The sequence below is a fragment of the Dipodomys ordii genome, unplaced genomic scaffold (assembly GCF_000151885.1).
Source record: "Dipodomys ordii isolate 6190 unplaced genomic scaffold, Dord_2.0 Scaffold55, whole genome shotgun sequence".
NCBI lineage: Eukaryota > Metazoa > Chordata > Mammalia > Rodentia > Heteromyidae > Dipodomys > Dipodomys ordii.
Window position 1 is genome coordinate 1,786,814 of NW_012267271.1, and position 13,980 is coordinate 1,800,793.

Consider the following 13,980-nt stretch of genomic DNA (forward strand, 5'->3'; position numbering starts at 1 on the left):
CTGAAGAGTGCAGGGACAGCGCCCAAGCCCAGAGTTCAAGCCCTACAATCGACAACAACAACAACAAAAAAAAGATGGGCTGGGCACTGGTGGTTCAGGCCTGTAATCCTAGCTACTCAGGAGGCTGAGATCTGATCTTGGTTCAAAACTAGGGTTGGCAGGAATGTCTGTGATATTCTTATCTCCAATTAACCAACAACAACAACAAAAAAAACAGAAGTGGGCTGGGAAGTTGGCTCAATGGTAGTGCTTGCCTCACATGCATGAGACCTTGTATTTGATTCCTCAGCACCATATAAGCAGAAAAAAGATGGAAGGGGTGCTGTGGCTCAAGTGGGCACTAGCCCTGAGCTAAAGAGCTGAGGGACAACCCCCAGGCCTAGAGTTCAGCCCCCACGACTGACAAAAACAAAAACAAAACTCAGGGACAGTGCCCAGGCCCCGAGTTCAAGCCCCAGTACCAAAATGGGGAAAGAGTGTAATGGCACTCTCCAGCTACACAAGAGGCCTAAGTAGGTCCAGACCAGCCTAGACAAAAAAACAAAACAAAACAAAACAAAAAACTGGGGATCCTACTTGAAAAATGACTGAAGCAGATTTGAAGGTTGGTTCAAATGGCAGAGCCAGGCACAACCCTGCGTTCAAATCCCAGTACATACACAAATGTAGAGAGCTTAGAATATTAGTATTATATTAGTATATTAGTATTGGAATATTAGTATTATATAAATGTTAGCTGTTATTAAGAACACTAAAGTTCTGAGAACAAATGACAAAGTTACAGGTTATGATCTTTGTTCAGCCATACTCCAAGCCTCTCTCCCTCTCACACCACTGAACCAAAATCCTTCCCCCTAGGCTGCAACTACTACTAACACTTTCAAAAAACAAAGCCTCTAAATGGATGTCAGAAGGGGGTATCCCCCAGGTGGTTTATTATCCTGCTTTAAAAAAACAAAACACACTCTCACACATACACACACACTCTCTCTCACACACACACACACACACACACACCATCTTAGGGGGAAGGACCTCGAGGCTTGGAAGATTCACGACAAAAGTACAGTATATAAACACATCAGTCTCAGTTATCTCAGTTACCCGGCTTAATTACGTGACTTAATTCAATATTAAAGAATGCATTTAACAATTTTACCTGAAACATGAAATAAACTCTAAGCATTAAAAAGAAAAAGGAAAGGCTTGTATCCTATTGTAACTAAGATTCTTCAGTCCCTACAGAGCATAAAAAACATTTAAAAGGTACATTCAAAACCTCAAGAACATCAAGGTAATTACAGAGCTGTGAGAAGAAACCCCAAATATCCCACCTATCTTTCATCGGCCCGTCCCCCCAAGCTTCGCCTGACTCCTTACTGTTATTCACATGGTTATGTGACATTTCTGCAGCCTGCAAGCTCCCCCCCACCCCGACACACACACACACACACACACACACACACACACACACACACACACACAAGAGTGTCAGGAGGAGTAAATCCCTCTTTAACAACACAGTAATTGACTTACACTAAAATGTTACTCACACTAGGAAAGGGTATTCTTACACCAGAAGAGGAGATTCTTCTATACAGACTTTATTACCACCTCAGTGAAAACCAGGTTGAAAGCAAACCAATCTATATTGCCAGAATCCCAACTTTAAAAAGAACTAGAGAAAGCCTGAAATCCCTAAGGAAAGCAAACTAGCAAGCTAATGTTGATGAAGGGCTTTTTTTTTTTTAACCTCAAGTATTTTACTATTCCTATAGCAATGAATCTTAGTAAAATATTTTCATGTGGTTAGATTTAGTTCCACCAATTCTCGGTGCCAGTCTATTTTCGGTGACAAAAATGGTCCTGTTGGAAAACAAGATAATTACAATCAAGTAACTTGCTTCATTTAGCAGGTAAAAGGTTTATGAGAGAAGCTGAACTATGACACATTTCACCCAGTCGAAATCAAATAAAACTTAAAATAACAAGCATTCATTTCTGGGAAAGAGAAACTCCACTATGGAGGGAAGGAAAAGGGAAAGAAAAATAAAACCCAAACTGGGTGCAATACCACACATCTGTAAAACCAACAGCTGAGAAAGGAGCACCCAAAGTTGCAGGCCAACCTGAGCCACACACAGGTAGACTCTGTTTCAAATTAAGAGAAAAAGAGATACTCAAATAACCAAATACTAATATAATCACCATCTGATGAAGTCACTATTTTCTTAGACAGTAAACTAGTTCACTGAGGTCACAGGTCTTCTCTATTTTGATTGGAGTGCTATCAAAACTCCTACTATTGAGAAGTATGAAGATTCCCAAGAGCTGGTCTTGAGGTGAATTTATCAGTTCTTACCACATTGGAAAATAAAACTGAAAAAATTAAAGTACTTAGTATTAACTTAGATATAATAATATCCATTGCATGTTATATATTAACAACTACATTCTCCAATAAAAAATAAATTAGAAGAGTGTTTTACATTTCTGCTTACCTCTTCAATTTCCAACTAATTGTAGCAACTATATTCTCCTGTTTCTCCAATCAGTATGGTGTGATACATAAACATATGTGCTTTGGGTTTTTTTTTTTCCTCTATACTAAGGTTTGGTGGGGTGGGTGTTCAATTGATACTTTACACCTCAAGTCATACCTCCAGCCTCGCTTTTTTGCAGGTTAATTGGGCTTCTTTTTGCTGAGTAAAACATCAGTAGGTATTTGGGGAAAATAATACATAGTGTGATATGTTCAAAATGATGCAATACCGAAAATCACACCAAAAATCACCAAATATCCCAGAAAAGCTTTTATTCAGCTGAAAGTTGATGCCTCACAGTTTAAAGGTAGCTCAGGCAGAAAAGTCTGTGTGACATATCTTTAACGAGCAAAAAGCTGGCAGTGAAGTGTGGCGCAAGTGGTTGAGTGGCAGCCCTGGCACAAAAAAAGTGCAGAAAGCTTAAGCATTGAGAAGCTGACAACCTCACAGAAGCATGTACAAGATTCCAAAAATTAGGCTGGACGCTGGTGGCTCACACCTGTAATCCTAGCTACTCAGGAGGCTGAGATCTGGGGATATCGGTTCAAAGCCAGCCCTGGCAGGAAAAGTCTGTGAACCTCTTATCTCTAATAAACCACTCAGAAAACTGGAAATGGTGCCGTGGCTCAAGTGGTAGAGCACTAGCCTTGAGCTGAAGAGCTTAGGGACAGCGCCCAGGCCCTGAGTTCAAGCCCCACAACTGACCAAAAAAAAAATCTTTTTTCAAAAATTATGTCATGTGAAAACTCCAATTTTCATCACTGAGAACAAATATTTGTTAAGTTTTCTTTAACAGATCTACTGTTCATTTTTTTAGGAGGAAAAAAAAATGGTCTACCAAATACCCAAATCATAGTATGTCAACTGCTCTTTCAAGTATGGTGGTGAACTATAGCTAGTTCAGCTAACAACATAATCACATAAGCATATGATTTAGTGAATTAGTATCCATCAGATATGCTTTGTGTTTTCCTATTTCATCACACAGAAAACCAATAGGACTTGTGCTCAATGACTGAGATTTTACAAAACCTACTCATTTTTTTTTCTTTTTTTTTTCTACTTTTTTTTTTATTGTAAAGATACTATACAGAGGGTTACAGTTACATGAGTGAGGTAATGAGTACACTTCCTCTTGAACATTGTTACCCCCTCCAATGTTTTCCCACTACCATCCCCTCCCTCCCTCCCTTCCCCGGGGTTCTTTTTTTTTTTTGATTGTGATTAAGTGCTTACATAATTTCTGGAAATTCACAGTATTGTGGAATAATGATGCTCATTTAAAGTCACAAGTTCATTCTAACTTTCCTGGAGCAAATTGTCTATCACAGTCTGTAACATATAACGGTGTTCACATGTTATATACCATATATGTGATCAGCAGCATAGGGATATTTAGTAGTGGTTCAACCAGATGAGTGGGAGTTCTTTGTTTCTTAAGTCCTGTTAGTTTTGTTGTATCACCTAACATTTTGGATTTAGCATCCACTTATCAGGGAGACCATGTACCGTTTGTCTCTTCGTTCTTGGCTTACCTCGCTCAACATGATTCCTTCTAGCTCCATCCATTTCCCTGCAAATGCCATTATTTTGTCATTTCTAATGGCTGCATAATATTCCATTGTGTATAGATACCACAATTTTTGGATCCATTCATCTGTGGTGGGGCATCTAGGTTGTTTCCATATCCTAGCTATTGCGAACAGTGCTGCAATAAACATGGAGGTGCACGTGTCCTTGTATATTGGTTCCTGTTGTTCAGGGTAGATGCCTAGAAGTGGTATGACTGGGTCGTAAGGGAGGTCAATTTTCAGCTTTCTAAGGACCCTCCAGACTGCTTTCCAAAGTGCAAAACCTACTCATTTTTTACTACTTCTTCAAGGATTTATTTTCTTCTTGAGCCATGCCTCCAGCACATTTTACACTGTGTGTATATGCATTATATGTACTGGGGGAGGAGAAGGAGAGAGAGAGCGAGAGAGCGAGAGAGCAAGAGAGAGAGAAAGGGGGGGGCTGGGAAGGTGTGGCTCAGTGGTAGAGCGCTTGCCTTGCATGCATGAGGCCCTGGGTTCGATTCCTTAGCACCACATAAGCAAAAAGAAAAAAAGCCAGAAGTGGCGCTGTGGCTCAAGTGGTAGAGCGCTAGCCTTGAGCTGAAGAGCTGAGGGACAGCGCCCAGGCCCAGAGTTCAGGCCCCACAACCGGACCCAAAAAAATTAAGAAAAACAAAAAGAGAGAGAGAGAGAAAAAAAAACAGGGAGAGGGGGAGAGAGAGAAAGAATACCTCATGGTCTTACTTAGCTCTTTTTCTCTCACTACCACTTAACCCACACCTCCACTTCCAGTTTTCTGATGATTAATTGGAGGTAAGAATCTCTGGCACTTGTTTGCCAGGGCTGGCTTCAAACCTGGATCCTCAGATCTCAGCCTCCTCAGTAGCTTGTAACTAGCACCCAGACCCTCAGTTATTTTTTTCTATAAGGTCTCCATTTTTGTCAGGACCAGGATGATAGATATGGCTACCATGACCAGCTGCTGTTCTTGTTTTTGTTGAGACTAGATCTCCAGAACTTTATCCAAAATAAATACATAGAGGTCAAGAACACAATACCTATAATTTATTTTTTGATGGCTTAATTTACACTAAGGTTTCAGCAGTTTTTACTCGCTATTGCTTTTGTGAATGTCAGTACAAATATCAACAGGGTAAAAAAGACTAATAATATCTTGATATTATAATGAAGAATTTGCCCTGTAGAGCACAGTAAGTGGTCTCAGCATCACTTAGAAGCACTGTGGAAAGGGCTGGGAAGGTAGCTCAGTGGTAGAGCGCTTGCCTTGCATGCCTGAGGCCCTGGGTTCAATTCCTCAGCACCACATAAGCAAAAAGAAAAAAGCCAGAAGTGGCGTTGTGGCTCAAAGTGGTAGAGCGCTAGCCTTGAGCTGAAGAGCTGAGGGACAGCACCCAGGCCCAGAGTTCAGGCCCCACGACTGGACCCAAAAGAAAAAAAAAAAGAAGCACTGTGGAAAAACACTAAGAATTCAATGCGAAAAGATTGATTAAGTCTGAAACCACTTAGTAATAATCAAGAAATGATAAATGAAACCCAGATGCTGATAGCTCACACTTACAATCCTAGCTACTCAGGAGGCTGAGATTTACAGAATCAAGATTCAAAAAAAGTCTGTGAGATTACATCTCCAAAATAACCAGCAGATAAGCAGTACTGGCTCAACAGTACATGGCTCAAGTGGTAAAGCATCAGCTGAGCAAGCAATCTGAACAAGCTCAAGGCTCTGGTACAAACCCTGCTACCAGCCAAAAAATAAACGTGAATGACAGCAAATTTTCAGTCCAACTGAGTATTCTATTTCTTTTTAACTATTTTCTTACTTATTTAAAAGGCAAGAAATGAAGAAACCAAAGTATATTTAAGACTACACAGCAGTGTCCTTTCTCTTGTGACAAAAAGAAACTTAATTACATAAATTGAAGTAAAATGTAATTGAGAAAAAAATTGTATCGAACCAGGAATAGACAAAAACAGTCTAAGAAAATCTAGGGCTAGGAATGTGGCTTAGTGGTTAGAGTACTTAAGTGCCTTCCATGCATTAAGCTCTGGGTGTGATTTCTTGGTACTACATACACAGAAAAGGCCAGAAGAGGCACCTTGACTCAAATGTAGAGTGCTAGCCTTGAGCAAAAGAAGCTCAGGACAGTACCCAGGCCCAAAGTCAAAGTCCCAGAATGGCAAAAAAAAAAAAAAGTTCTAATTCTTTTAGGTGATATAGCTTCAGGATCAAAATAAACACAAAAATTGAACAGAATTATTTTTACAGTGAAAACTAGAAGCTGGGAGCTAGTGGCGCATGCCTATAATACTAATTACCTAGGAAGCCGAGATCTGAGTATCATGGTTCAAAGCCAGCCAGGCAGTAAAGTCTGAGACTCATATCTCCAATTAACCACCAAAGGCCAGAAGTGGAGGTGTAGCTCAAGTTGGTAGAGTGCTAGCCTTGAGCAAAAAAAAGCTCAAGGACAGCAACAGGATGGGCACACACACACACACCAAGAAAAACTAGATACAGTGAAGTTTGTTCCCTTCACTGAATCAGTCTATCCTTCATTTTAACATACTTTACTGAAATGTTTCATTAATCTTTTTTTATTTTTGGTCAGTTGTGGGGCTTGAACTCTGGGCCTGGGTGCTGCCCCTAAGCTCTTCAGCTCAAGGTGAGTACTCTACCACTGGAGCCACAGCACCACTTCCAGTTTTCTGGTGGTTAATTGGAGATAGGAGTCTCATGGACTTTCCTGCTTAGGCTGTTCTGAACCGTGATTTTCAGATCTCAGCCTCCTGTATAGCTGGGATTATAGGCATGAGGCACTGGCGCCCAGCTCTTTCATTAATCTTTATCAGGTATGTCTCAACTAAGTATCATAGGTAAAATAAGACAGGAAGTTTCATGAATTACCTTCAATACAAACTACAGAAATTTTGGCACTTGGAAGAGGTGGAACCCACTCAAGACCTCTGGAGTGCTTTTCAAAAAGATGTAAAATTCCATGATTCTATCAAATAAAAGTTGTTAAAAATAAGCTGAGGGGGCTGGGAAGGTGGCTCAGTGGTAGAGTGCTTGCCTTGCATGCATGAGGCCCTCGAATTGATTCCTCAGCACCACATAAGAAGAAAAAGCCGGAAGTGGGGCTGAGGCTCAAGTGATAGAGTGCTAGTCTACAGCTGAAGAGCTAAGGGACACTGCCCAGGCCCAGAATTCAGACCCCATGACTGACCCCCCCAAAAAAAAAATAGCTGAGAAGGCTACCTACTTATTCCTCAAGAGTAATTTTGTTGTACATTTCTTGCTCTCCAAATTATTCTCGAAGTTACTATTTTCTAATACATTTAATTATGTTGCTTTCAACACAAATGGTTGCTCAAGTATGTATCTGTTAGACACATTCTTTGCTAATATCCCAGAAGTACAGTTCCAATGTTCTACAGCTTGTTATTCTAACAGTTCCTTCTATTACTATCATCAAATTATTTCCTATGACATCTTTGACAATGAAAGTAAAGTCAATCAGCTAGTTTAAACCACTCACAATGTGTATCTTCAAATCAAATGCTCCGATTTGTTTCCCAAATAATTACATGTTGCTACCCAGGAAACTAGTTTTGGAAACATTACATCTGCCAACTCACTTGCTGACAACCAGAATTTATACCAACTTAAAGCAACAACCAGTTCAGAAAATAGAAAAACACCTATACTTCCATCAGTGGTTTATCCTTGATTAGTTTCTCTCGTGTAAAGAAACTTAATGATGTAAGCTTGCAATTTGGACTCAAACAAGTTCATCATTTGAAGATACTTTTGTATCTTCAATTAACTTTAGTTAATCCTTAAAGCATAAGAAACATAAAAATTTATATTTCTCCATTCAAGATTATATAAAAATAAACTGCTTTGAATAAAAGGTTTTTCTCCTGCACAAAAGCTATCTTTTGAAAATATTAAAGCAAAACCAAAAAAGCGTGTTTTTTAAGTTTTCTACTTAAATATAAATTCAACCAGCTTGCTTCCATCAAGATAAAAGTTTGAGGGTTCAATTATACCTATAAATGCAAAAAGTTGAAAGCATAAAAAATTCCAAGATGCTCAAACTACCTATTTTCGCAAAACCACTGTAGCTTCCAGATCAAAAGATTTATGCAGCTAGGGGTGGGGAAACATGCAATTCAGTTCCCGGGCAGCCAGCTGAGGAAATCCTGGTCCTCCCCTCAGACTGAATCACTGTTAATTAAAATTACTGCGTACACTAGTAAAGTCTTAAATAATTTTATCCAGACGCATTAAAAAAAACCTATTTCTTGGGAAGGTGCTCTAGAAAGGCTGCTGGTTAACAGTATGCCTTCAGGTATAAAGAACAAGGAAATACTTTTATTCTTTCAAATAGAGTTCTCTCCAAACAACAATGGAAAAAAGTAAGACTAGGCAGCTCACACGGAATTCTTTTTCTACTTTTTCATTACTTGCAAGCTAAACACCTGAATATTTTTCATAAAGTCAGACTATATTGGAAAACATGAATAAACAGAAGACAGCTTGACCCAGAGACTTTTGTGCATTTTTTTGAGGATTAAGTTCAGATGAATCTGACACTGAAGCTCTAAAAAGCTCAATACCCAGAAAAGAGTTACCTGGTTAAGTATGAAGTCCCTTCTTGCAGATTTTTAGCCATTTAGTAGCTCTGAACTTCAAGTATCAATCAAAGGCATTCATAAGTCTATTAGAAATTGACTTAAGCAGAAATTTGTTTTTAAGCTAGCCTTAAGATATAAAAGTTGAGGGACTGGGAGAAAATGAGGGAACTGAAGACATTGTTTGAAAAGAAATGTACTCATTACCTGACTCATAATTGTAATCTGTCTGTAAATCACCTCTATAACAAGTAATTATTTTTTTTTAAAAAAGGAAAGTTTGATGGAAGTAGAGGTGTGGCTCAAGTGGTAAAGAACACTGGTTCTTGAGTGAAAAAAATTTCAGTTTGGGAAACATTTTCAAAATACTACAAAGAACTGATTTCAGATCACTGTCTATGAGGACATACTAGATAGCTATCTCCAGTTTAAAGTTGTTTCAAAGACAATTATTCTTTGTTGAAACTGACATCTGTTTATCTGTTGATTCAGAACTTGTTTTTTTCACTCTGACATACAGATGACCTGAATCTGGTTTATACAGAAAATAAGGCGCTTTCACTATCCTACTTTATATATTATAAATACAATATTAAAATGCATGGTGTGGGCATAGTTTTGGAAATTTGCCAGCAGTTCAATTATTTTTTTTCATTAGTTTACCTCCTAATTCCTTTTCACATGTTAACACAGGCACAGGCATATATATTTATGCCACAGAATTCAGGCTTCAAATTAATTTATATGAATTGTGATTTAGAAGCATTTCATGATCATATCCCGGTAATATGAAGCAGAGATGCTCAGAATTGGCTAAATGGACATCACATATTGGAAATGTAGCTATCTCCCAACTCAGCTTTTCAAAATTTCCAGTGAATGGATCTGTTCATTTTGGCCTTTCAGTAATCCCTGGAGATTACAGAAACTTCTAAAGAAAAACCTTGTGTTGTATATTTAAGTACTAGAATAGGTTTTTAAAAATAAAAACAAAAGTAGAAAATTCTAGGTTAATGAAGAACTAATTTTTAAAGTCAAAGAACTGAGAATTTAAGTTGTCATGGGAAATACCTGCTAACTTATTTTCAGGAACATTTTGTGTTACACTCATAGCAGGAAAATGACATATTACTTAGGGGACTAATTTTCACTAATGTGTAATTACATAAAATATGTTTCTAGTTATTTATAAAGGCTTATAACTGTCTTTTGCTTTAAATATTTAAAAGTCTATCCCTTACTCTCTTAAAATAAAAAGAACAAACACAAGACTCAGCATAAGCTTCCTCAAATCATTCATCTTCCTTCTGAACTCCCAAAAGGGAGCAATCCTCATCAGGACTAAATGAGTTCATGTTTGTTATGAAAACCTATAAGCAACAACTGAAAAGAGCACAGTCAGCACAGGGAATTCCTGGAAGGGTGATAGTGCATCAAAAAGGCTAACAACTCTGTTCTGATGGAATCATAAAAAACATTTAAAGGACTGTAAATTCAGCATCAATGGCGTTTCCGGCAGGAAACATTTCTAAAATTCCACCTCCAGTTTCTTTCTTCATGACACAGACCAAAGACCTTCTACCTAGATAACATCTCTTGTAAATACTTCATGCAAAATGGAAATTTGTGGCTGAATGAAAAGTTAGGTGTTTTTGTTTTCCTGGCCAGAAATTAAGCAGTTTCATTTACCTCTAGAGAAACATATTAGGAAGAAAAAAAAGAAAAAATGTGGTCATTATTCAAAAAGCAATTTTTGATAGTTCTGTGACATTAATAAGTACAAAAAAAAAACCTGTGAAACACTATACAATTCTATTTACACTAAAAAATAAAATATCCCACAATATGCACATTTAAGCTTATTAACCTGTCAAAAGTTCCCATGTGTTTTCAGCAGAAAAAAAAATATATATATATATATATATATTTGTATCACTAACTCAAACTGATGTAAAATACTAAAGATATGTTAGCCTAAATGGATTCTTTTAAGTGGGTCAGACCAGTTCAGGAGATGAGACTATGAAAGAGAAATCTGATTAAGAGTTAAAATTGCCATTGAGGTCTTGAAAATGTATTAATGAATAATTAATAAAAATGCATTTTTCTTTGCTTTCCTTTACAATAATATTCTCAAGAACTGAAAGTGATATCTGCAGTAAAATCTGTCATCTACATTATATGCATACGTGGGTAAAGGGAAGTACTCATACATAAGACAATATGGAAATATACACCCTAATAAATTGTTGTAAAATATATCTGTAGCTTATGTTAAAAAAAAAAACCACCGTGATAAATTTTAGATTGTGATCTACAACCTTCACCAATTAATACAAAATCAAATCACACCAAGTAGGCTTTAGAGGTTGAAAGTATTAAAGAAATCCTTTGTTTCTATACTATTTCCTTCTATCCTAACTGAACTCCTGCCTTTTCCTTTGTGACAGGGAATTTTATTGATTTCAAACATGCTCACATTCGGAAAGTCTCAGAAGGCACCTCAACGGGCGGCGTAGCCACCCAGACACCACACATCATACACATCTGTAAAAAAGAGCAAGGGCCTAGAAGATCTCACTATTTGATAAACATCAAACTAAAGTAACCAGGCTCTCTTCTAAACACTTTTCCCTGAACTGGACTGGAACAGAACAGACCTACTGAATTAACAATAAAAGTTAATAAACTTATGCAAGCGCGGATTCGACCTAGATTTCTTTCCTCTCGTAGCTTCTCTTTCATTCAAAAACTGAACGCCCAAGTGACCTGTTTTCAGGTTACTTTCCTCACACCTGCCAGGTTACTGTCCTGATTGAGAAACTTCTCGCCAAAGCAATTAATTTTTAGTGCCTCCTAACTGTCCCGGGTGTTTGCATTCAATTTGAAATCTGTTACTTGTTAGTCACTGTTCGGTCCTAGATCTTTCTGAGAATTGCGAGTTTATGGCGCAGAGAGAGGAGGAGGCGCGGATCTCCGAGAGCCTACCCTTTATTCGGAAATGAGACGTGAAAGGTGGAAGGCAGGGCAAATAAATAAATAAATCGGGTTTGCCGCGGGAGCGTTTGCCGGCCGGGCCGAGCACCCTTTGTAAAGCAGCCCTCCCGGGGCTATAGCCTGCGCTAATTGCTCCAGGGCGCTTTCCAAGTTCAAAAGTTCACCTTTTACGACCTCACAAAAGCTCCTTACGCGTTACCAATAAAAACATTCCGCTGCAAACACCGAGAGGGAAAATATCAAACAGATACAAATAAAACACCCCGCGGGGAGGGGGGGACGCGAGGGGAGGAGGGCGAGCCAGGCCCGAAGGAACCTGAGGACCCGGACCGGACCAGAGCAGAGCAGAGGGGGGGGGACAGGAAAAGGCTCGGCCAGGTGAGGAATTCCCCAACGCCTGGGGTCCTGGACACGGGCAGGAAGGAAGAGGACGGGGCTGGACAAGTGCGGACCGGGACGTGCCGGCAGAAGCCGGGAAGAGGCAGGTGTCCCCGAGTCCGGGTCCGGCTTGGGAGACCTGAGCCAGCAGAAAGTCGCCTGGCTGGGCAGGACTGAGCAGGGGTGGAGGCAGGCAGGAGATCGCGGGGGGTCGGAAGGTGGGGGGGGCAGGGCCATTAAGAGGTCCGAAAAGGGAAACCACGGGGCGCGGGGGGGGGGAGCAACTCGCGGGATGAGGAAATGCGGGGCTTGCGGAGAAGAAAAACGATCTAAAAAGGTAAGGGCAGGGTGTGGCGTCGGGTCCGCAGGACCAAGGGAAGCGGGGAAGGCGGCGTGGGGGGACCCCGGGATGGAGGGAGAAGGGCAGGCGCTAGGCACTCTGCCCCGCCGCGTGGGTGGGGTTGGAAGCGCGTCGAGGGGCAGGGGAGGGAAAGAGAGGTCCACCGGGGGTGAGGGTTACGGGGGCTGCGGGGGCGGGCGGGGGGTGGGGAGGAGGGAAGGCCTTCGCCGAGGGGACCGGAGGGAGGGGGAGGTGAAGCCGAGGGAACCGGGCGGAGGGAGGGTCCGCGCCGAAGGCAACGGGGGAGGGGGGAGCCCGCCTCGAGAGCGTCCCGCGAGGAAGAGGGGCGTCCGCGGGACCGGGGCGAAGTCCGCGCAGCGGGTTCCCGGGGCGAGAGTAGGCTGAGGGGAGGGGGACCGCTGATGGGGGAAGGGGGGACAGGAGGCCGGTCCTCGCCCGGCCCAGGCTGCTCAGGCCCCTCACCCACCGTTGCGTGGCGGCGGAGGGAGCGCGGCGGGCGGCTCCAGGAACCCCGTCGAGCCCCCGCCGCCTCCCCCTCCGCTAGGCGGCCGTTCGTCCCGCTCCATGCGCCGGTCCTCAGCGCCCGCACCGAGTTCGCTGCTCCGCCATGACCGGCGCCCTCGTCGTCGTCCACCGGGGGGAGGGGGCTGTCAGGGGCCGGCGGGCTCCCGGCCACGGCGCGCTCTGGGGCCCCGAGCCGCCGGGCTCCGCGCCCCTCTGCGCCGCGCCCCCTCAGCACTGGCCAGCTCCCTCCCCTGACGTCACGCGCCGCCGCCACGCCAGGACCTGCAAGGCACTCTGGGAATTGGAGTCCTCCGGACGAGGCCGGCCACGCAGGACTCTACCAATTGAAGGGGGTAACAGGTAGCATGGGGACGCTTTGAGACGAACGAAACAGAGGCCTATCAATACCACGAGCCCTGATAGGACTTTTAATAACCATTTAACAAAGGGTTGCTTCAAGATCTTCTCTCTACTGTGAACTATTAAAGTCAGAATGCCCTACTACCCCTTTCTCTTCCCCCGCGCCAACAATGAGACCGTCCTAGGAGGAGGGTCGAGAAGGAGCAGGGTGAGCACGTGCATCGAAGCCCGGCCCTGTGGGCGGGCCGCAGGAGGCGGGGTTTCTAGGTATTCACCGGGGCCCTGCTCCCAGGCCGCGGGACAAATTGGACCGGAGATTAAAGGAACGGAGTTTAACTGGAGGTGACTGCGTTCGTATGCAAATGGATCTATACAACTCTGCTTTCCGGGGAAGTGTTTAAAGCTTTTTACCTCCGGGTGGGCGGGAAAGACTTTCTCTTCCTCCTCTTTTATTTTCTCCCGGCCCATAGGACAGATGGGCAAACTAAGATCCGGGCCATTGGTGCCATCAAAGAAAGCTTCAGTCTTTTAACTCCAGGTGTCCTGATGCCTCTATTTTAAAAGTGCTCCCTTATTCGGCCTGTCTTCCCACCCACCCACCCCACACACACACCTCAGCACACTTACCTTA

General features: G+C 42.1%; 1 protein-coding gene across 5 annotated transcripts in view; it reads right to left on the reverse strand.

Moving 5' to 3' along the window:
- Positions 1 to 13,275, reverse strand: part of Nr6a1 (nuclear receptor subfamily 6, group A, member 1) — a 175,852-nt gene extending 162,577 nt beyond the window's left edge. For 4 of the 5 annotated variants that reach the window (XM_013021520.1, XM_013021518.1, XM_013021519.1 and 1 more), the window contains exon 1: positions 12,952 to 13,051. In XM_013021520.1, coding sequence (XP_012876974.1) covers positions 12,952 to 13,051 — 100 coding nt within the window. Of the gene's footprint in view, positions 1 to 12,951 lie in introns of all 5 variants that reach the window. The other variant, XM_013021516.1, reaches the window with a different exon arrangement.
- Positions 13,276 to 13,980: the final 705 nt, after the last annotated feature.